At 33.3% G+C, this 23,532-nt stretch overlaps 1 protein-coding gene across 13 annotated transcripts in view; it reads left to right on the forward strand.

The window, feature by feature from the left end:
• Positions 1-23,532, forward strand: part of ZNF280D (zinc finger protein 280D) — a 127,826-nt gene that overhangs the window by 76,787 nt on the left and 27,507 nt on the right. For 10 of the 13 annotated variants that reach the window (XM_069596422.1, XM_069596419.1, XM_069596421.1 and 7 more), the window contains 6 exons: positions 596-730; positions 2,560-2,867; positions 3,403-3,543; positions 10,145-10,207; positions 14,381-14,499; positions 14,649-14,685. In XM_069596422.1, the coding sequence (XP_069452523.1) occupies positions 596-730; positions 2,560-2,867; positions 3,403-3,543; positions 10,145-10,207; positions 14,381-14,499; positions 14,649-14,685 (803 nt within the window). Of the gene's footprint in view, positions 1-595; positions 731-2,559; positions 2,868-3,402; positions 3,544-10,144; positions 10,208-14,380; positions 14,500-14,648; positions 14,686-14,804; positions 16,424-23,532 lie in introns of those variants that run through there. The other 3 variants (XM_069596430.1, XM_069596429.1, XM_070292487.1) reach the window with 3 other exon arrangements.

Below are 23,532 nucleotides of genomic sequence, written 5' to 3' on the forward strand. Positions count from 1 at the left end.
AATTATTTAAAATTTGGTTGCTCAGTTGCACTTGGCACATTTCAAGTGCTCAATAACCACATATGTCTAGTTGCTACTGTTTTGAACAGTGCAGCTCAATTACATTTCATCATTGAAGAAAGTTTTATTAGACAGCACTGCTTTATACAACCATTGTTCTAACAGGTTTCTTTGAAATATGTAGTTAGATATTTGAACTTAATTTGTCCATCTTGCCAATGAACTGGAAATAGCAAAAATTAAAAATAATTAATTCTTTTATGGGATAAAAATGCATGTAGCTCATTTTCACAGTATCGTGTGTCTAAGTACTTTAAAATTATAACCAGAAGAGCTTTCATAGCACTATTAAGAAATTTTCATTAGAATCTATCGATGGCACCTTTCATGTTCAATTTCTGTATAGAAACAAGTGTTTTTGAAAACTAAATGCTAATAATTAAAAAAATAGTAACATTTTGCTATTATGTGTGATAGGAGATGTAAAATACTAGTTTTAAAATAATTTAGTATCATTAAAATTAAAGTGGCTTCAGGATGCAGTATTTGTGGTTGTAGAAACTATTTTTCTCCCCTCTTTCTGGTTCCTAAACAGAAAAAGGGAATACATCGTTGTACAAAATGCAGGCTGCAATTTTTAACATGCAAAGAGAAAATGGATCACAAGACTCAGCATCATCGGACATTTATAAAACCTAAACAACTAGAAGGATTGCCTCCTGGAACAAAAGTGAGTTCAAATATGTTGTATTTTAACATTTTGTATGATAATAGACATTAACTCCTGCCTGGTTTTATTTGTTGTATATAATACTTTAAAAATGATTTGTGATTTAATTAAGACTTTAATTTTAAATTTCACTGTTCCTATGTTTAGGGGGAAAACACCTAACCATTGCTTTTTGGTCAATAGTGTGTGCAAGTCTAGAGTGGTATTCCTTTGTAAAAAGTGTAACTAGATTAACTATTCTGGAGGCAGTGGCTTATATCAGTGTTACATAGGCTATTTTTGAGCTATTCCTGTTGGCAGTGTATTTATCATTTTTATCTGTTGAACTGTAAGATGCTTGAGGTTAGGAATCATGTTTTTTTTTTATCTTTGTATCCTCAGCATCTGGTATAGTGCCTGTTGAATGCTGTAGGTTCTCAGGTGTTTATTGAAGGTATTACTGAGTCTACTCTTAGAGATGCAAGTTCTGCTGCTGGATAGCATTATGTTTTAAGTGAACCAACACATGTCTGACTGCATACTGATGATTGTAATTTACTTTTCCCTTTTTGCCTTATATACCTCTGTTTTCTCTGACTTCTTTATATACAGTCAGCTCTTGAATATTTGCTCCAGTGGAGGGAAACAGAGGCATGGATAATCCAAAGTGAAATAATCCCCAAAACATTTATATTTGGCTTTGGGTACTTACCTTTGAATGTGGGTATGTCTGTTATTTGAATTAACTATAACAATATAAAGCCATGCTCTGAAGACCTAGAGCAAGAGAAGCTATCCAGCATCCTTCCCTGCAGTCCATGCATTCCATGCTGGGACTAGACATGCAAAGCACTAATGTAAGCAGTGCAGTCCTCTATCATATTTTCCCTTAATAATAATAATAATAATAATAATAATGATACTAAATGTTTTATAGCACCTTAGCATTAGGCTTTTGGTATACTTTTTCATATATTCTATTATTTAATCCATGCAGTAATCCAGTGAAGTAGACAAGGCAGATATTGTCCCTTATAGATAAAGAAGCTTAGAGAGGGTAAGTAACTTAATCAAGGTCACATGGCTAGGAAGAAATAGTCTTAGCTTTAACCTCAAGTCTTTCATTCCTATTCCAGTGCCTTTGTATGATGCAAAGCACATATTTTTCATTATATTTGCTCATAAGCTGTTTCTCAAATACATCCGGTATGTATAGTCAAATGGTTAGTGTTGGTAGGCAATTGTGTTTTCCATTGTTTACCAGCAAATATAATTTCTGAATACCTATGATAAGTCTTGTATTAGCTCCCTTTAAGGAAATTCTCAGTATTATTAAACTCTCCATACCATGTAATGAATTTATATAACCCCTCTCATAATCTTTGTAAACATATATCCTGCCCAATGAGCCCCTGAAAAGAAGAAATCATGTTTAGTGTAGATTTGCATGTTTTATAGTTGTTGAAGGGTGATGCAGTCATTGCTAGGTTTTGAGATTTAAGTTTTGACCTTTGTGCTTGTGAATTTCTAAAGTTAAATCAGAGCATAGAAATAGCTAGGGAATGTACTCTTTTAATATTCATATAATTTGCTTTAACTGCTAATTATCCATTAATAACTTAACATATAACTGATATCAGTACAAAAATGTAAGATTACAAGTGAGTAAATATCAAGTTTAATTTCATTTAATTGGTATGAACATTTAAAATAAATGAAAGACTTATCCAGTTATAGTTTATACTTGCCCTTTCCAAATACTTGATGTTTAACTTTTTGTTATGCAGTGATATTTTAACAGTAAGGTAATGATTAATTTTCTAAAGCAGATATTATCTTCATTTTTGTAGGTTACTATTCGAGCTTCAGTTGGACCTCTTCAATCAGGATCTTCAACCACACCTTCCATTAGTGCAAGCACTTCTACCCTTCAGCTCTCACCTCCAAGGACTAAAAATATAACTGCTAAAAGTCCCACAAAATCCAACACAACTAAACCTAATATAACTAAATCCATTGCAAGTAAACCTAATGCAAGTAAGCCTAATGGAAATAAACCTAAATACAAATCAAAAATATCTAATCTGCAAAAGAAACAAAGCACATTGGCTAGTAGCAATAAAAAAAGTAAAGTCAATACAGCATTGAGGAATTTAAGGTAAATTTTATTCTTGATACCCAATACTAATTTAATCTTAATTAGTAACTGAACATGAACATGATAAAAGTTTTATTTAATATAAATTTACCCTATTACACAACTCTCTTGTACATTTATATGCTGTCACTTAATGCCAACAGATAATAAAAAATGTTTTTATAACTATTGAACAGTACTTGAATTACTATTTTTTTATATTCATTATAAAAAATTATAGTATTTTTTACTATATAAAAATATAATATTTTTAATGTTCATTCAACATAAAACACTGGGATTTTGTGTTGTGCTTATATCTTGTGATCTTTGGATGGTTAATTTAATCCCTTTTATTCTAGTAAGAAACACTACCTGATATTAAATTGTTTATACACTTATTCTAGCTATTATTCTATAGCAGATTTTTCAAATTATTAATCCCTGTTTGAAGTTGTAAAGACCTTAGTTTTAATTAACAGACTGTTAATAAGGCTCTCCTTTATTATTTTTGTTTTAAAATATATTTTTATCATTTTCTTTGTATCTCTATAAGGTATCGTCGGGGAGTTCACAAGTGCATTGAGTGTTATTCTGAAATAAAAGATTTTGCAAACCACTTTCCTACATATGTCCACTGTAGTTTTTGCAGATACAACACTAGCTGTAGCAAATCCTATGTGAATCATATGATGAGGTAAGATGAGTTAAACATCTATAATTGCCAATTAAAATTACAGTTTAGCAAGTTTGTTCTTGAAAACAGTTGCCCTAGTATAAGTCAGTTTTGCTCTTTGAGAAACAATTAGAGAACTTCTAAGATGATTCCTGGTACTATTTTTCAACATAGTAATTCATAAAATTCCTGGAAACTTGAATTGTAAGAACAGTTAGACTAATGAAATTAAGATAGATTTGTTAGGGAATATAGTTTTCCTATAGGAATTTTTTATCCTATAGAACTTTCAAATGCGGTTACTTCCAAAGACAGAAAAGTAATGTCACATGGTAAAGAATAAAGAGCTGGACACAGTTGAGTGACTGACAGTTTCGCTTTTCACTTCCTCATGAAGCATACATGTAATCTCACGAGTGGTGTTTTCTTCAAAGCAGTCACTTTGTGATTCCAGGATTTTCAGTGATCTTAGATATTTTATTGGATCTTGTTTCTCTTTCTGTCTCTGTTTTTGTCTATAATCCATTCTGTCTGTCTGTCCATCCATCCATCAGGCCATCCATCCTTGCATTCATTCAGTGAGATGAGAGACTATTTCATTATTGCCACTGTTGGAATTATTTTTCATTAATTCATTCAGTTTAGATAACTTGAGTATTTATTCCATGCAGAGAAAACTTTCACAGTCTGTGTTATCTTCATTGGTATCATATTAGTTGAGGTATCCTTCAGGGTGGATTTTTATTTTTTTAAAAATAGTCAAAAATTGTTCCAATATAAGCCAGTTAGGTTGATTATTCACAGTGAAGTTTTGCCTTTTTTTTTTTTTTTTTTTTTGTCCCCAAAAGTTAGATTTAGAGTATAACTAACAAAAGTGATTTTTATACAGATCACAATATGACCTTTGTGTTACTTTCAGGTCATAATCAACTGCTCCTTTAAAAGGCCTCTTCCATGTTTCTTGGTGGCTTTAGCCCCTCTCTCACAGTTGTTTAACTCCCTTGATAACTAGCCTGACTCCATGGTCCCTGACTTCTTTCTTCAGTGCCAGTGTTTTATATCAACTTTAAAGTTGTTGTGCTCCCTTTCTTACCACCATACTATTTTAATCTTATATATGGTTCATTTCTTTAGAATTCGCATTTCCCCATGATTTTCTGGGCTTTGAAGTCCTTTTTCTGGACCAGTAGCACTCATCTAACTTTATAGTCATCCTTACCCTCAGGGTCATCTGTTTTGACAGTTGCTTTGTTTTTGTTCTGGAATCTTTTACACATTTAGTCTTGCTTACCTGGCTTAAAGGCCAAAGACTTGAACATCATCTTCTACTGAACTTTATGCTCAATTCTAAACTACCAAATAGTGCTTGATTCAGATCAACTCTGTCTTTAACTTGCATTGGGACCTGTCTTTTTATTTTTTAAAATAAGAAGTATACTCTTTTATTCTTATCTGTAGTATCTTCAGTTCAGTTCAGTTGCTCAGTCGTGTCTGACTCCTTGCGACCCCATGAATCGCAGCACGCCAGGCCTCCCTGTCCATCACCAACTCCCGGAGTTCACTCAAACTCATGTCCATCGAGTCAGTGATGCCATCCAGCCGTCTCATCCCCTGTCGTCCCCTTCTCCTCCTGCCCCCAATCCCTCCCAGCAGCAGAGTCTTTTCCAATGAGTTAACTCTTCGCATCAGGTGGCCAAAGTATTGGAGTTTCAGCTTTAGCATCAGTCCTTCCAAAGAACACCCAGGACTGATCTCCTTTAGAATGGACTGGTTGGATCTCCTTGCAGCAAGGTAGTATCTTATTAATGCTTTATTTTAAATTCTCTTAGTTGTCACCCTGGCCTACTATAATTACTCAGTTGGAGTCCATCCTTTTAATTAATCCTTTCAGTTTCAAGTATTTTTCCTGTTGCCTTCATCCAAGCATTGATCTCAGAAATCACGCATGTTCCACTTCGCAGTTAATCCTGCCCCTTATCTCCTCTAGTTCTTCCACAGCTTCTTGCAGTTAATTTACAACTTCATCTCTTATCTGTCAGGTTCCTTTTGCTTGCAAATGACTTCAAGTATTTTTTTAAGATGAGGGATATTCGTCTGTACTGCTTACCTTCCTTAATTCTTGACTTATTACCATGAACATTTGTAAAAAGTATTTGTTACTAGCATTTTCATGATTCATTTCTTCACCTTTTGAGTATCATCTTCACCTAACACTGCCCCTTTAAAGATTATCTGTCAAGTACTTACCTCTGTATTCATTTTTTTCACTGTTATCACTCTATGAGTTCTTTAGAGTCATTGTTGTCACTCACTTTTGAAACTATTCTCTTCAGCTTTTGCTTAATTATTAACACTATTTTTCTTCTTCCTTTTTGCCTACTCCTGTTTCATTGTCTTTTCTTCCTTCATCTCTTCTTGCCTCTTTACATTTCCTTTCTTGGTAACGTAATCACTGTCACTTTTACCTTTCAACTTTAAATCTTCCAGTTGCAGTCTTTAGTTTTCCTAAGATGTAACTCTATATTTCTAATTATTTTTATTGTTTTTTTTTAACTTTGACTCATTCGCATCTAGAAAGAACATAAATAAACCAAGCATTCTCATCTTTCCAGAATTGACATGACTGCTGTCCAGACACTCTGTCAGGGCATCATTTGTGTGGATGTGGAATACAGCTGGAAAAAAATGCACTGTCCCAAGTTTCTTAAACTTGTGTAGTTCTCTTGATCTGCCACTGTGCATCACGGCTTCCTGAGATACCACCTTCTGCTTTCTACCTCTCTGCCTCCCACCTGCTGCAGTGGACTGCACCTACAATCCGTTTCCTCTAAACCAGGCCCTGGCATCCTTTGTTGAGAATATTTCTGTGTGGAAAGTCTTTTGTTCTTTGACCAATACTTTGCTGCCCCAGTGCAGCTTTAATTCTGCATTTAGTTTGTAGGGGATCAAGTCAGAAAATATTTTATGTTTTCTTAGGCCAAGAGTCATTCTATTCCTCCCTCTCCCATTTATCATAGGCTTCTTATTTGTCTTATAAAACCTCCAAATGCATTCTATTCCAAAACATTCCCAATTAGCCTATCTCCCTTTATTATGTTTAGTTGTGTAATACAACTATTATCTCCTTAAGAAGTAGCTCTTTATGTTTACCATGTCACCTAGCACATTACAGACAGCAAGTGAGAGTCAGTGTAATTACAAAAAAGGCTCTAATAAAATCTCAAGAGTATATTAAAAAAATCTTACACAGTTGAAACATCTTTGAAATAAGACTCTTACAAAGAAGAGCATCATTAAACTTTAATTTTCAATGATTTTTTTGAAGTAGCATTATTTAGGTTTGATTGTTTAAATTATTGCACCTTACTTGCTAATAGCTTTTAGGTGGCAGTAGAAGTCATTTGAAAAAAATGAATTGCTGTGTGATACTGCTGTTCTTCAACATTATGTATAAGAAAGAAGGCTTTTTCTCTACATGTAATAGAATTAAGGTCACAGACAAGTACTTAATATTTTTTTCTGGCAGAGTTTACTTAGTATTTACTAAGAAGTGTGGTAAACTGGTGGTGAAGAATATGACAAATCTGGATTTGAAAACAGAACTCACCATTTATTACATGTGTCACTTTGGGCAAGTTATTTAACTGATTCCCATTTTTCTTTTCTTGAAGAAAACGTTATTATCATTATTGGGGAAAGGTACTTAAAATGTTTAATAAAATCATTTGCACTTAGGAGATATTCAAGTAATTATAGGTATTATTTCTAAATTGGCATTACTAGGTATTGTAGATAAAGCTCTTGCCTTTAATTTTCACAATTTAGTAGGAGAGATATATTTACCTAGCTTAATGTGATAAATAAATGACTGTGTGAGCCCAGAGAAGGTAAGGATGAAGTCTTTAAACAAGAAATAAGAAGGTATTATATAAATGACATTTCACTTACTATTTGAAGGATGATTTAAAAATTTTCCAAGGAAAAAGAAAGCTGGTATAACAATTTGTTCCTATACAATAAATAAGATTACTGAATTAATTTTTATAAGCTATGCTTTAGTTCATTATATATTTTTTATAGATTTATTTATTGGCATGAAATAATAGTCATTAGAAGAACAGATAGATTATTGTGATTACTTCATAAATGGTCTCCTGTCCACAATCCACCACTTGGCCCCTTTTCCATTTTTTCCTTTCTTTTGTTACTAACATCTGGTCAGGTCATTTTTTGGCCTGAAATCCTTCACCTACCTAATATTAATAGGATGAAGTTCAGATTTTCTGGAGAATATGAGACCTTTTAATATCTAATTCCTAACTACTTTTCCAGTGCTTTCAACTCTTATTTGCTTTTCCTGGAGTAAGTCAGTATAGAGACCTTCCTAACTGAAATATAATCCTGACTGTTAGCTGACTTCTCCATTTACCTTCAGCTTTCCCTCATGCAACTACAAAACTATATGTATCGCTGTTGATGTTTATCTTATGGTAATTATATATTTATGCATATGTACTCACTTGTTGAGCTGATATTTATTAGGCACTTCTTCTGAGACAGCTGCTTTTTGACTACCTTCCCCTGCTAACTCTGGAACATGAATTCTAAGGCAGACAACCTGCCTTTCTTATTGTATCATTAACTTCTAGTCCAGTGTTTTAAATAGTAGGCATACTGTCAGTATTGTTGGATATTTAGGAAACTGATCCCTTTTGTATTTCTTTGGAAGTAAAGTTTTTACTTATACCAAATCAAGATTGTTAAGAAAAGATGGACAAAGGGAGTTTTTTTCCCCATCTAGTCTTATTGAGGTCTAATTTATATACAAGAAAATTCACTTATTTTTAGAGAACAGCTTAATGAGTTTTGATAATTATATAAATATAAACAGGTGGTAAATTTTCAAAACCTAGATTTAAATGTTATATTTTACTGTATTGTAATAAAAATCTTAACTTTTTTCCCCTTTCTTAGATTATTTACATATTGTTATTAACTTCACGCAGGTCTAGAAGAAAGGTAGTTTTTTTCCCCTCTTTATTTATGAGCTACAGATTCATTTTTCCATTCCTATAATACACAAAACTAGAAGAATGGAATTTGTGTAATAAATATAGAGAGTATAATTCATTTTTATAGATTGGGAACTTAAAACTGAATTCAGACAATGAAAATTTTTAAAGTACCAACATTTTAATAAGGTGTAAGTTAGAAATGGAAGCCATCAAAATACCCTAAAATGTAATTTTTTCCTCTCCTCTTACCAGATGAAGAAAGCAATCTGTTTGAGGAGAAGGAAGAAAGAGCTTTTAAAAGTTACTTTAAAATCTCATTTTAAAATTTAATTTACTTGGTTCACCTTCTCTGGTAATCAGATAAAGTCTTGGACACGCCTCTGAGAAAATAGCCGTTGTATGAACACTTTTGTGCGTATAATTTCAGTGTTTCCCAACCTCCCTGATGATCTCTTCCTAAAAAATTATTCTATTATTTTTGTCATATTACATTGAATTTATAAATTCTATGGTAGTAATTATCCCCCGATTGAGGAAATGACTTAGAAATCTTCTGAGGATGTTTTCTAGGGATTAAAACTGTCAGAGTATTTCTTTTCCAATACATACATGCTCTGCTTGTGATGATTATTTCTATCTGAGACTGAGAATTGACCTGGCATGTTGGCTACTTTAGATCTATCATTATTGCAAGCTCCTGCTCTTCAGATTTCAGTTTGCATAAGAATTACTGAAAAAGCTTGATAAAACAGCTTCCTGGACCTCGCTGCCAGAGATTAATTCAGTAGGTGTGTGTGGGGCATAGACTTTGCATTTCTAAATAAGCTCCTAGATGATATTGATGTTATTAGTCTATGACTACATTTTTATATGTGCTAAGTGGTACTGTGCTAAGCTAATCCTGGTTTTCTAGTATAGAAAGACTTTCCTTATCAGATTTAAAAGAGTATATATAAAAGAAAGCTGTTACTATTGGCTGCAAAGCTTGGTTAGGGGTTTTCTATTTTGTGCTTAGAGGGGGCATCGTTTTAGCTCAAAAGTTCTGTTTTAATTTGTTTTTGTTTTAAAGTCTACTGGTAATTGCAAAGAGCTCTCTAAATGCTTGATTTTACAAATGGTAAACAGTGGCCTTTTAAGTACTATTACTTCTAAGATCATTTGGATTCTTCTCCCCTTCCTCAAACATGGATTCTTCTCCTCTTCTTCCCCTTCCTCTCCCCTCCCCCTTAACACAAACATGTTAAGTTAGACGAAGATTTTTCTAAATGATTATTATTGGCAATTGTTCATGTTATGGGCAAAAATGTTATTAGCAAGAATTTTAAATTGTTTTCAACTCTTTTAACAGTTCAAAAAAAGAATTTCATGTGACTTTTTTCTTATACTCGAGTATGTGAAAGTGTGGTACTGATCAAATGAGAATATGCTTAGTAAAATACATTTCACTGGAAAATAGATAAATTTATGTTAAAATACTGAATTAAACAGGATTATTTATATCATGATATTTTATTCAAAACTAGAAATTTAAGTATAGACTTGATGTATAGCTATAAATTAATGACTTACCATATAGTAAAATTAATAAAATCTATTTTGTCTCTCAGCTTTCATAGTAATCGTCCAAGTAAAAGGTTTTGTATCTTTAAGAAGTATTCAGAAGATCTCAGGTAACTAGTTTATCTTTTAAATATTTTTCTATTGAAAAATTATATGACTTAAATCTGCTATATATAACATTTTTATCAAGATACAGTTCATATATCATGCAATCCGCGTATTTAAGTTGTAACAATTAATAGTTTTTGGTATATTCACAGGGTTGTGCAGTCACCACAGTTAATTTTAGTACATTTTTGTCATTTGAGGAAGACACTCTGTACCCATTAGTGGTTATGTTTATTTCCTTCCAACTCCTTTTATCCTTAAGCAACTGCTAATCTATTTTCTGTCTCTATAGATTTGCCTATTCTGGACATTTCATGTAAATGGAATGATAAAATATATGATCCTTTGTGTCTTCCGTTTAGCATGTTTTCAACAGTTACCCATATTGTTGTGTATGTCAGTACTTCTTTTTCTTATTGCTGAATAATATTCTATTGTATGTATATTATAGTTTGTTTATCCATTTAGGTTATTTTAACTTTGAAGCCATTATAAATACTGATGTTATGAACATTTGTGTATTTATTTTTGTCTGGACATGTCTTTTCATTTTTCTTTAGTATGTAAGATTAAAATTGCTGGGTTATATGGTAACTCTGTGTCAAACTTTTAAGAAACTACTAGACTGTTTTACAAAGTACCTGATTAGTCTATATTCTGTCACTAAATTTGTTTCAGCGGTGACCAGTGGTGTCAAAATGAAGCTTTCATGTATTTGCATCATAAAATGAGAACAAAAAGTAGGGCTTTCCAATATTATTTGAATAGTGAAAAGAGGCCTAAAATATGCAGTAAAGTGACACTTTTTTAGTTTTGAAGTAAATTTCTTAAGCCACTGAAATTCTTGAAATTAGTACATAGTCATTTTAAATTTTACTTTTTCAGATTAAGGAAAGTGTGCTACTTGCTTACTGTGCAGAAAGAACTGTTGGTGAATATTTCTAAACACATTGGTTTTACCACAAGCTTAATTCAGAATCCACTGAGCACCGTGTTTTTCATATTCTTCTGCATTGTTTATAACCCACTGCTCTTTATTATTTTGTCTTTACTGCCAATGCTACTTGAAATATCAGTCTCTTTGCTGTACCAAGCTAATATGTACAGATACGGTTAACCAGTACTTGTTTTGATATGTTGGGTTAGTGGAAAATCTGGAAGAGAGGATGATATTATGTCTCAGAGCCTTTGTACTTACTATTCTCTGAGACTAGTTTGCTCTTTCCCAGACTTCTGTATGGTTAGCTCGTTTATCACTTTTGGGTCTTCTGTTGTATCCTCTCTCCTATGCTTTATTTACCCTAGTGTCTTTTATCTCCCCTTTATGGATCATTTTTTTCTGGATTATCTTTCATCATCTCATACACTGTATACTTATTTTGTGTCCTCTCGCTAGAATGTGTGTGGTTTGATTTTTATTTATGTAAGGCATTGATAGTAATTAGGCATTTGGTAGATATTTGTTGAATAAATTAATGTATATATTTAGAATGACTTATAATTGGCAGTAGGTCCCATTGATTATTTTGGAACAGTGGTTCACAGGGAGAGGAAAATTTGATTGTTTTAAAAAATATATTAGTACCAATTTTAAAACATTTACTAACTTCAAGGCAATAGGTTAAGTCATATTAGGTGTTGCCTATATTGAAATTCTTATAAGAATGAAGAGTTTTATTACATTCAGAAGACGTTTTGTTTGATTTTTGCCTCACTATTGTGAAGCTCCATTGTGTGTTTGGTTTTTGAAAAATGACTTACATGATTTTAAAGCTCTGGGATGTTTTTCTCTCAACTTGAATAGTTCTCAGGTTGAAAATTTGTCAATTTCTGTGAATGGAACATATAAACTTATAACTACATAGAACAATAATTTTTGTAATTTTTCTTTTATTGGAATGGAATATTCATTTTTTAGATATTTACTACATATTACGTCTGTAATATAGCAGACTCTGTAAAGGTAGTAATAATGAGGAAGTCTTAGAACCAACCTTCAGAGAAGGTGCATTTTATTGGGTGGGAGATAAGAGGTGAATGTAAATAACCAGAATAAATCAAGAGGGAATTTAATAAGTGCACTGAGGGTTACTTTTTTCAAAGAGGAGTGAGATTACTTTACTTGGAATGATTTACATAGGTGTTAATTTACTTGGTTTTCAAGGATGAGTATTATTTATACTGATAGAAGAGTTTGATAAAGTTCATTTAAGCTGAACAGACTAAATTTTATTAGTTTCATTTGTACTTCAGTTACCTTTAAACAATTTAATGTCATTTATATGTTAAATCTTATTAGATTTTCTTTTAAATAGTTCTTCAGATGCTTGATCCATAAGCTCCCAAGTGCTTAACTCTAACCAACATAATAAACATAGTGGTTTTCTAAGTTCTCTGAAACATTCACATATTTTTGCAGGCTTAATAATATTTTAAACTAAAATTAAAATGTTTAAGCACATTTTAAATTAGTCTTAATTTTACATACTATAATATGAAATTATGTTTAAATACTTCAAATAGCAAATGCTACACAGTTTGATTCAATAACTGTAAAAAATATTGCTGAATTCAATAAAAAGTATTGATGACTATGGGAATTGTTTCCTAACCTTTTTGAAAATTTATAATCACTACATATTTCATTTAAGAACTACGTTGCCCAGTTAAGTTTTGTTAAAGGAACCAGTAGTTTAGGTTCAAGCAAGTAGGCCAGTTGACATTACTGGGATGCTAAAGAACTCAGACTTTGGACTGAAGTAGTGACTTAGCCCTTCAGTTAATTAAGTGTTACGTGAAAATCATACCAACCTTGGTTGCTTGTGGTGAGAATAAACTAAATAATGTATGGCAGAATCTTTAACACATAGTATGCAATGATGAGTGGTTCAGTGATAAAGAACCAGCCTACCAAGCAGGAGGCATGGATTCAATCTCTGGGTCAGAAAGATACCCTGGAGAAGAAAATGACAACCCACTCCAGTATTCTTGATGGGGAAATTCCGTGAACAAAGAAGTTTGGTGGACTGTAGTCCATGGGGTCACAAAGAGTCAGACATGACTTAGCAACCAAACAGCAACAGCATGCAATGGTAGCATCTATAACTTGATATATTTTTAGAACCTTCTCATTTCTAATTTTTCCCTCTCCTAGATAAATACTAGATAAATGTTCCACTAGAGACAGACTGTATTTTTCAGTCATCATTATATTCACAATACAATATACTAGTAGTATGCTGCTACTGCTGCTGCTAAGTCACATCAGTCGTGTCCAACTCTGTGCGACCCCATAGATGGCAGCCCACCAGGCTCCCCCTGTCCCTAGGATTCTCCAGGCAAGAACACTGGAGTGGGCTGCCATTTCCTTCTCCAATGCATGAAAGTGAAAAGTGAAAGTGAAGTCTCTCAATTATGTCCAACTCTTAGTGACCCCATGGACTGCAGCCTTCCAGGCTCCTCCATCCATGGGATTTTCCAGGCAAGAGTAGTGGAGTAGGTTGCCATTGCCTTCTCCAAAATGCAGCCTTAGTAAATATGTATTGACTTGTATATGTGTTGTACATTTATATATACTATACTTTTGTTTTGAAGATGGGCATAGGCTTCCCTGGTGTTTTAGACAGTAAAAAATATGCTTGCTAATGCAGGAAACTGGGATTCAGTCCCCAGGTCAGGAAGAACCCCTGGAGAAGGAAGTGGCAACCCACTCAAGTATTCATTCTTGCCTGGAGAATTCCATGGACAGAGAAGCCTGACGGGCTATATAGTCCATGGGGTTGCAAAGGGTTGGACATGACTGAGCAACTAACACACACATAGGCACAGATAGATTGTGGCTTGTCAGAGTGACACATGTTGTTAGTGCAACCAAGACTAAACTGTAGGTCTCAACCTTTTAGCTATTAGTAACTGGTATGAGGGAGAAAAGCTTATAAAACAAAAATACTTTCTGTTAGTAAATGGTAGTATAATTTGAATATGAAGAGTGACAAACACTTTCATACCATTTTCTAAAGAATCATTTCAGTTCTGTCAGGTTTATGTAACAAAAATTGAAGTGATAGTTATGACACAAAGAGCAAATCATGAAAAATTATTCATAGAACTGGTATGTAGGTTTTCATAAAAGATAAAAATGTTTTCTTTTATACTATTTGCTTTGTTTTTTATAGGGGCATTACTCTAGTGTGCCTTAATTGTGATTTCCTAACTGATGTTTCTGGCTTAGATAATATGGCTACACACTTAAGTCAACATGAAACTCATACTTGTCAAGTTGTAATAGAGAAAGGTATGTATATATAATGTGTTACTTCAGATTTTTGCTATTTATTCTAGTATTTTTGGTCAGCCACAGTATGTTCTCTTTACTAAATCGTTTTTCTCACTCATCATATTTCATATGCTGTTTTAAATATAAAACTTTTCTTCTAATTTCAGTTTCTGTTTGTATCCCAACTTCTGAACATCTTTCTGAGTAAGTTTAATTTTTATTCAGTGCATTTTACTTTGATGGATTTTAGCACTACTGCATTTTTAAACGTATCATTAATAGAAATGAAAAATATTAAAGTATTTTGTTTTTTTTTTTTAAAGCTGCTTGTTGAAATAGGTTCCTGCTCTTTGGAGCTCGTGACCTGGTGCAAGACAAGTTGGAATTTCCTAAGTTCAAAGTTCTGAGATGTTTTCTTACACAAAGGCAGTTAAGCAGCCAAGTTCATGACATTAGCTCTCATTATTCAGCTCTTTTCAGCTTCAAATGGGACTAGGTTCTTATTCCACCTTATCTTTGTGTCAGGTTGACATATCTTAACATTCATTTTTTCTTTTTTTCCCCAGTTGGCTCTCTCCAAAAATAACTTTTGTTGCTTTGGTCATTTCTTACTTTGCTTAAAATAATTTGTGTTTTCCTATGCTGTACTTGCCTTCAGAATAATATGTTCCAAAAGATATGGCTGTCTGTCTTTTTGTCTGTTTTGTCTGCTTTCATAATTTCTTATAAATCTTAAGTTTTTAGGCCGGACGATTGTCTTTTCCTCATTCGTTGTCTGTCATTGTGCTATTTTTCTTATTTTTCAGATGGAGAAGCAGCCCAGAGATTTCAAAAAATGTCCAGGGTACACCTGGACAGTGTCCCCCTTCGATGAACACAACTGATGCCTGTTCTCTCTTTCCAAGGAATGTGACTAATTTGACTGTGGGGCCTGCTCTAGGTTGTGGTCTCAGGAAATCCGATCTTGGGAAGACTCCCTTCCTTCATGGCTGGCCTTCCATAAGGCTGATGCTGATATAGCCAGTGATGGTCTCAAGGCCCACCAGTAGAGCATAGCTTCCCACTGGGGGCTTTGGCTCTTGATCTTAAGCTTGTGGGTCACTTCTGGCCAAAAAAATAAAATCTGTACTTCAACGTCCCGGTTGAAGTTTAGTCATTTTGGCTGCTGCCCTTTAATCTTTCTCTAGCATGACTACATCCAAGAAGTACAAAAGCTCTGGTTATTAGGAAATACTTATTTTCATGTCCTTGGAACAACAGGTCTCTACAATTATGTTCCAAAATTTTACTTGCTTTTACTGTTATTTAAAATATATTACCCAGGAGTAAGTTTATAGTTTTTCAGCAATATCAATTATCAAATATTTTTATTTTAAAAAATTAATTTTAATAGATTGGTTTTATGTTCTCCAAATTTATTGATGTCTATTTTTATATTCTTTTCTTTAAAAATGTTGTTCAGTGTTTGCTTTGTTTTGTTAAGAACTTCAAAATATCCCCTAGAATTCTCTACAGATTTCCTATAGCTGCTTATTTATAGCTTTTTAATTTAATTTGGATGTTGTTCAGACCATTAGACATTATAATATGTTCTTTCTTATTTCAGGATTATTATTATTAATATTGTCTTAATACTTGTGAATTCTAAGGTATAAAGAATTGACAACACCTCTTCTTGCAGACTTTAAACAAGTTTTAAAGTTATGTATTTGTACATCTAATACATAATATCTACTTAGCCATTTTAATAGTTCATCTGGTAGTGTTAACATTAAAAACTATGGAGGCCAATAATGCATTTGTTTCTATCATATATAAAATGTATTTCCACATAAATATATTTCAAAAATTTGACTTTTGTTTATTTTACTTACATGGACTATAGCTCTAATAAACAGTTTTGATGGTATTATTTTCTTTTAATAAAAATTATATTGTTAAAGTGCCTCAGGAATTATTTACTAATAAAGGATTTTAGATAAAAGGTATATATTTAATCATATAAATAGGAGCATTGCTTTTATTGTTTCATGGAAGTCCTATTGCTTGGCCTGCACACTGAGAGCTGTTATCTACTTAGTGAATCTTGCATTTTTTTCCCCCGGCACAACTGAAAGGTCATTTCTTTATACTAGTACTGAATTTTATTGACACACAAAGTACCTTTTATGATCTTATTTGTCATAAGGATTAGGCAGGCTCTGAAAGTGTGACTCAATCGTGTTTTTTACTGTAAAATCAGAACTTCTTCTGTTTTATTTTGAAACAGATTTGAAGCCAATTTAGATGACTACTTATTATGTAATGTGCTTCTTGCTATTAATGATAGAAAATTTGAACCCATTAATTTAAAATTTCCAAACTAATTTTTACTGTAAATGAATAACTTTTCAAAAGCTCTGAAAATGGCCTCTTAGTAGGTGGATTTGGCGTTAATGCTCGTCTTTGTTTCCTTATTTGTCTCTAGGAGGTTTTGTCATTTCATTCTCTATTCTACCCAGTTTTTTAAAAAATTTTTAAATTTTGCCCAGAAACAACTTTACATTTTTAACTTAAGTTCCTTTTTCATTTATGTATATTTGCTCTACCTTGGCTATAGTTTAAAAAAATATGAGAAGTTGTATTCTTGGTATAATGATGTAGGAGTACCGCTTTGTGTTCTTCCACAGGACTGTATCTTATAATATCAGATTCATTTTCTTCAAGTTTAAATTCTTAAAGTTCTATCACCTATAACTTTATTTTTAAAAATGGTTTAAATAAAACACCTTAGGCAGTTAGTACAAAAACGTGTTCATTATAGGCAGTTGGTCAAATTTTAATTTTGTGCTAACAAGTTTTATTTTGAGCCTAATCCCGCCTTACTATCAGGTTATTCTGACTGTTTTATTCACCTGATCAGAAATTACCATTGCATGCATGTGTGCTTTTGGTTACCATTGAATAAAACATGAGATTGGCTCAGGTTATGTCCATTGCTATTCTGAGACCCTCAGTTACCCTGTTTGTAAAATGTGAGTGCTGATTGTTCCAGAGTTCTGAGATTCTGTTGTTCAATATTGGTTATTCTTAAATTCTGTTATTTGTTCTTATGATGAGATGAATTTAGAATGCTACTATGTATCCTTATCCCCATTAGCAGAAATAGGGACTCTTTGACCTGGAGAAAATTAAATGTTCATGTTATTCCTTAGCACATTTAACTCCTTCATGTACTCTTACAAAAGTAGTTCTCTTACACTTCTATTAAAGAAGGTAATTAGGTCAGTTTTTCCCAAGTTCTGTACTGTAGAACTAATGTCCATAATTTATTAAGTTGGGGGAAAAGTTTCCATGGTCAAATAAATTTAAGCAATGCAAGTTAAAGTTAAACTGATTCTTTGACATGGAATTTTTCATGCTGTATGTGGGCTTATGAATGTCTAAAGTGAAAAAATGAAGTGAAAGTGTTAGTTGCTCATTCGTGTCTGATGAACTGTAGCCTTCCAGGCTCCTCTATCCATGGAATTCTCCAGTAGTACTGGAGAGGGTTGCCAATTCCTCCTCCAGGGGATCTTCTCAACCCAGGGATTGAACCCAGGTCTCCTGCGCTGTGGGCAGATTCTTTACTGTCTGAGCTACCAGGGAAGCCCCCTAAGAGAATATTTATTTGACCTTGGAATTTTTTTCTTTGAATAATTATGAACTTCTTAATCTCCTTGGAATAGTATGTGGAATACTGATCTGGAGTCCTTCAGATTTTATGAACTGGGAAATAAAAAGCAGCTGTGTAGGGTGTTGCCCAAGATGGGTTTCTAGACATTTCACTTAGGTTATGAATAATTTGTAAGATAGAGTTTGTAAATAGATGCTAGCAATGTACATTTTCATATTTTTAGAAATTATATCAGAAAAATGGTAACCTCCTTATTATGTTTGTAAAGTCTGTTAACTGCATAACAGAGATAGACCAGTTAATAGTTTATTCTGCCTCTGATTACAACAGTAAGGGATTTTTTTTTTTGTTGGAGAGTGTGGTTACTTTACATGATTTAACACTAAGAAGCTTAAGAATCTTTCATTTATTTCTGGCTTCTTTCTGTAACTCTTTATGCTTAGCTTATCAGTCTACCCACTCACCTACTTTTCTTGAGACTTATTTTCAGCCTTTTATTATCTGTTAAGGAGTTTCCTATGTAGTAAAGTTTTACTTCCTATTTAAACAGACTCAGGAGGTCTTCTTTGACAGTAAAATTAGATGATTTGAAACCCAGCCTCATTTTAAACCCTCTCAGACCCTTAAAGGTACAGTGTGGTATAGTGAGCACAGGCTCTGCAGTTGGTTGCCTAGTTTGGAGTTCCTACCCTGCTGTTTATCAGAACATGTGTGACTTTGGGTAGGTTACAGATTCCTGTGCCTCATTCCCCATTTGTAAAATACATATAAACAACTACCTGTTCATAAACTGTAGAGGGAATTAAGTGAGTTAATATATGTATATGGTATTTAGAAAGTGATTGGCACATAGGAAGCAGCACTATGTAAGTGTAAATTTATCTTCTTATTCATACTACTTTTCATGATTTCACATCTGCCTGCATTTTATTCAGATAGAATTATCCTAATCTTCAGCCTGCTTTTCATTCTAACTTCTCATACCATTTTCACAAATCATTTATGTTAAGTGTACCTAACCCAGTAAATATTTCTTAAGAGCCAGTCATCTGAATTATGTATTAGTTATAACATTAGATTTTTAGTGTCTAAAGCTCAATAAACTTGTATTTTTTAAGGAATGGTTATGAATGCTCCTAGGTTCACCTGTCTTAGTTTCTGCTAAATTATACTGCCACACTGTATAGTTCATTTCATATTTTCAGCCTACCCCTCTGGTTTTGAGAAACTTATAGAGCCTCACTCTAATCACTTTGGTACTTACCCACCTGGAAGAGCTTACCTTCCTCTACAAACATGGAGAAGCTATTATGCTTCTCTTTTTCTATATCATTTATTGAAGTATAGGAACATACTGTTTTTAATCCTCCACACTGAAAAATATCTTTATCCTTACTTCTCTATAGTGTTGAGAAAGTAGTACAGCTTTGAAATAAGGCAGTTCTGGGTTTAAATCCTAGTTGGGTATCTTACTAGCTCTGTAGCCTTGTGAAAATTACTTCACTTTATCTTCCTTATTTGTAAAATTTATGTAAAGGTCTTTACAGGGTGGCTATAAGAAATAGAGATAATCTGTAGACATTAAATTATTAAATTATTTAAATAAAATTATTTGGCACTATCATGACTAAAAGTAATCATTCAATAAATGCATGTTGTTTGGTGCCATTGTTGCTCTACTGCTGCTGCTGCTATTACCACTTCTAGTTACTGCTGTTCCTGCTGCTGCTCCAGCTGTTACTGCAGTTAATACTGTTGTTACAGCTACTACTTTCAGGAGACTGGGAACTGCGTATCAGTGAAATCTCGTCATTGAGAGTTTCAGTAGCAGTCTGTCTGTACTGCAGTTATTTGTAATTTGGGTTGATAGTTCACAGATCTTGGAGTATATTCCTCCAAACTGCTGGATGGATGGCATTTATTGCAGTGTTCACTTGTACTTTATATAATTCTCAAATTTTAGAATTTGATTGTACTTCTAAATTTTCCTGTCTAAAGACTATGAAACAACAAACACCCTTGTTGAAAACTAGTATGTAATTTCTGTTTAAAAGGACAACTTTTTTTTTTTTGAGCTTATAGACGCTCTTTCTTAAAGAAAACATTTTATTAATTTTTGCCAGGCATTCATTTTGAATCATCTTGGTTACTTACCTAGTATTACTAAGTTTATGAAAATGTGTAACTGTGCTAGCTATCAGTAGTAAAGGGGCTCCTTCTTTTGTAGATCTTTGAAATACTTTTTTAAACCTACTTTTCTCAGATGTGACATTGTAACTCAGTCATGGAATTGCCCTTTTCTATGTGTTAATCTCCTATCGTATTTTTCCCTTTCTTCATCTTCTTCTGTATATCTACCAAGATAGATTAATTATAACATAGATTGGAAGTAAAATTTTAAATTTTGCAACATTTGTTTTCTTGACAAAAAGTTGAGAATAGGATTTTCTCTTTAGCAGTTTTCAGAGCATAAGAATCCATAGTAAGGCCATAATAAATCAAGCTTGGAATACTTGGCTATTTAGCCAAAGTGTGTGTTTATTGACTGAATCAAATGTCCTAAAAGCCACAATTTGAAGTGACTATCAAAGTTGTTTTAGTTCTCTCAATGACTTCCAGTTTTGTTCTAAGCAGAGTATAATGTAAAGGCACTGACTAGAGTCAAAATATCAGAGTTCAAAACCCAGCTGTCTCACTTCATGTTCAAGTTACATAATTCATGTTCAAGTTCAAGCTCTCTCGCTTCATATTCAAGTTCAGTTTATTCATCATGTAAATAATCTGTACATGATTGTTTTGAAGATTTGAAAGAGGTAAAATGTGTTTTATAGATTAAAATGTTTTATATTTGATTAAATTCCCCTAATACAAAGAGTACTAGGAAAAAATGAAAACATAAAGCTGACTTTCCTTGAAGCTGTGAATTTCTGTCTTGTATTTCTGGCTACTAAACTTTATATTTAACATCGGTGGTAACTACATGGCTCTTTCATAGTATAATATAGATATTATTATTCACATATTCATTGACACCAAACATTGATTCCTGGCCTTCAGTGTGCAAGACTCTTTGTCAAGTGCTGGAATTTGAAACATGAAAAAGATACAGTTTGTGCCACCAGAATAACTGCAGGCTGGGCAATGGGAAATGAAGACACTGAATCCACATCTTCACAGGGCCACACAGTAAACTGATTTCATAGTTAAACCCCTAACACATGTATATATAACATTATATGATTTTTGTGAAATGCTGAACCAGAAGAGAATCTGGACTTGTTCCAAAGAGAAATATCATTTTATTATACTGTTGTCAGATAAACCAGTGTCATTAACTTTCATAAATGCAAACAAATAGTACTTTTAGAAGCAGAATGGCACCCTTTTAAAAATGCTTTATATTTGACAATAATATATCTGTTTAAAAATGTTTACTTCTGCTAACTTTATTCCCATTGAATTTATAAGGAGTCATTCCATTATTTTCCTGTGAAGTTCTGAACTTACTTGGAGGAATTATTGACTGATCATAATCCAAGTTACTAGGTGTTTTAAATGTTCAAAATTGTCAGTGTTGTACTTCATATATTTGGTTTAGTAGGGGAAAAAAAACTGATTTCATCTATCAGATACACAGAGTTTATTTTGGGCTTTTTTCTTTCTCTAAACTTTTGAAATATAACTGGGATTGGAGATAATAAAGGGTCATGCCCTTAGATTATTTTATCCTACCATGGATGTTATTATCTCATTACTATCTCAAATCAGATCTTTAGTAACTGTAAAGTGGGGTTTCCTTTTCAAAGTGAGTACAATATACTTGCCTCTGGTATATAATTGCAAGTTAATAAGTAGAAGCTGTATATCAAAACACAGTGGTTTCTGGCATTTCAGACTTCTGTCTGTGATAGCTGTTAATCAGGAAATGATGGGAGACCCATTGAAAAGGAAAGATAAATGAGATTTGGTGTTGTCCTTCATTTAGGGCAAACTCTGCCGACTTCTATCAGCGTTTCTGTGTTTACTACCATTTTTTCAGTTTTTCTGGTTCTGAGGATAGTTTGTATATGCATTACAAGTATTCAGGGCCTAATTCAATATTGCCATAAAATTTTTTAAAAATGAAGTAAAATTATAGGCCAAATAGGTATTAGAATCTGCCTCCACTGATGGTCTTATTTTTTGCTTCATTTTATTACATATCAGTATTTTGTTTCTCTTAATTCTTTGTCTTTACCTGGTTCTTTCCTCTGTCTACCTAAAATGATTTTTTACTCTTATCTTCTTGGTGACCACATCATACCCATGTGTTTAGAAAAGGGTAGATAATTTCATACTAGAGTAAATTGATGAATGAGCAATGAAAATGAATACCTAATATATTTTGTTTGAGGATGGGGGAAGTATGGCAGAAGAATTTCAAAACATAGAAGCTATTTAGGTAAAAAGCTTGAAGAGCCTGTGTTGCACACTCAAATTCTAGACAGTAAGATTGATTCCTGACCTCAACCCATGGTTGTAATAATAGCTGACACTGAGTACATACACTATGTCTTTCACATTTATTTGTTTAATTCTCACGAACTAGTGAGATATACACTGTTCTTGTCCCAATTTTATGAATGAGACAGCTGAGATACAGGTTAAGTCATTTGCCAAAGTCACATAGCTATTAAGAACCTCAATTTAAATTATGGTCATCTGTCTTGAGAGACTAAACTGAAAAGTACTATAGTCTATTGCTTCCCTGATTGTGCTTGTGGTTCCAAATGTACTTTCCTGCCTTGTTTACTCTCCATGAGTATATGGATGGGCTTGAGCTTCAAAGTGAAGGCCCTTTGTTTCCCCAGAAGGGTAGGCAACAACTGGTATAGTTGTAACATTGGGATCAGAATCTAAATCTAGCTTCCCAGTCTTAGAGTAGTATTTCTATGATACATGGGCAGTAGGACATTTCAGCAAACAAATTAGGCATAAATTAGACTCTTTAGTAAGACTGGATTCTTTGGTAGCTCAGACGGTAAAGAATCTGCCAGCAATGCCAGAGACCCAGGTTCAATCCCTGGGTCAGGAAGATCCCCTTGAGAAGAGAGTGACAACCCACTCCAGTATTCTTGCCTGATCATACCTGAGTGAGCAAGCATTAGGAGTGCCAGTGACTTTAAACTATTTGTAGTTGTGCTGTGCTTAGTCACTCAGTCATGCCTGACTCTTTGAGACCCCATGGAATGCAGCCCGCTAGGCTCCTCTGTCCATGGGGATTCTCCAGGCAAAAGTACTGGAGTGGGTTGCCGTTCCCTTCTCCTTGGGATCTTGCCAACCCAGGGATCAAACCCAGGTCTCCCACATTGCAGGCAGATTCTTTACCTACAGCCACCAGGGAAGCCCAATTGAGA

The sequence above is a fragment of the Ovis canadensis genome, chromosome 7 (assembly GCF_042477335.2).
Source record: "Ovis canadensis isolate MfBH-ARS-UI-01 breed Bighorn chromosome 7, ARS-UI_OviCan_v2, whole genome shotgun sequence".
In the NCBI taxonomy this organism is placed as follows: Eukaryota; Metazoa; Chordata; class Mammalia; order Artiodactyla; family Bovidae; genus Ovis; species Ovis canadensis.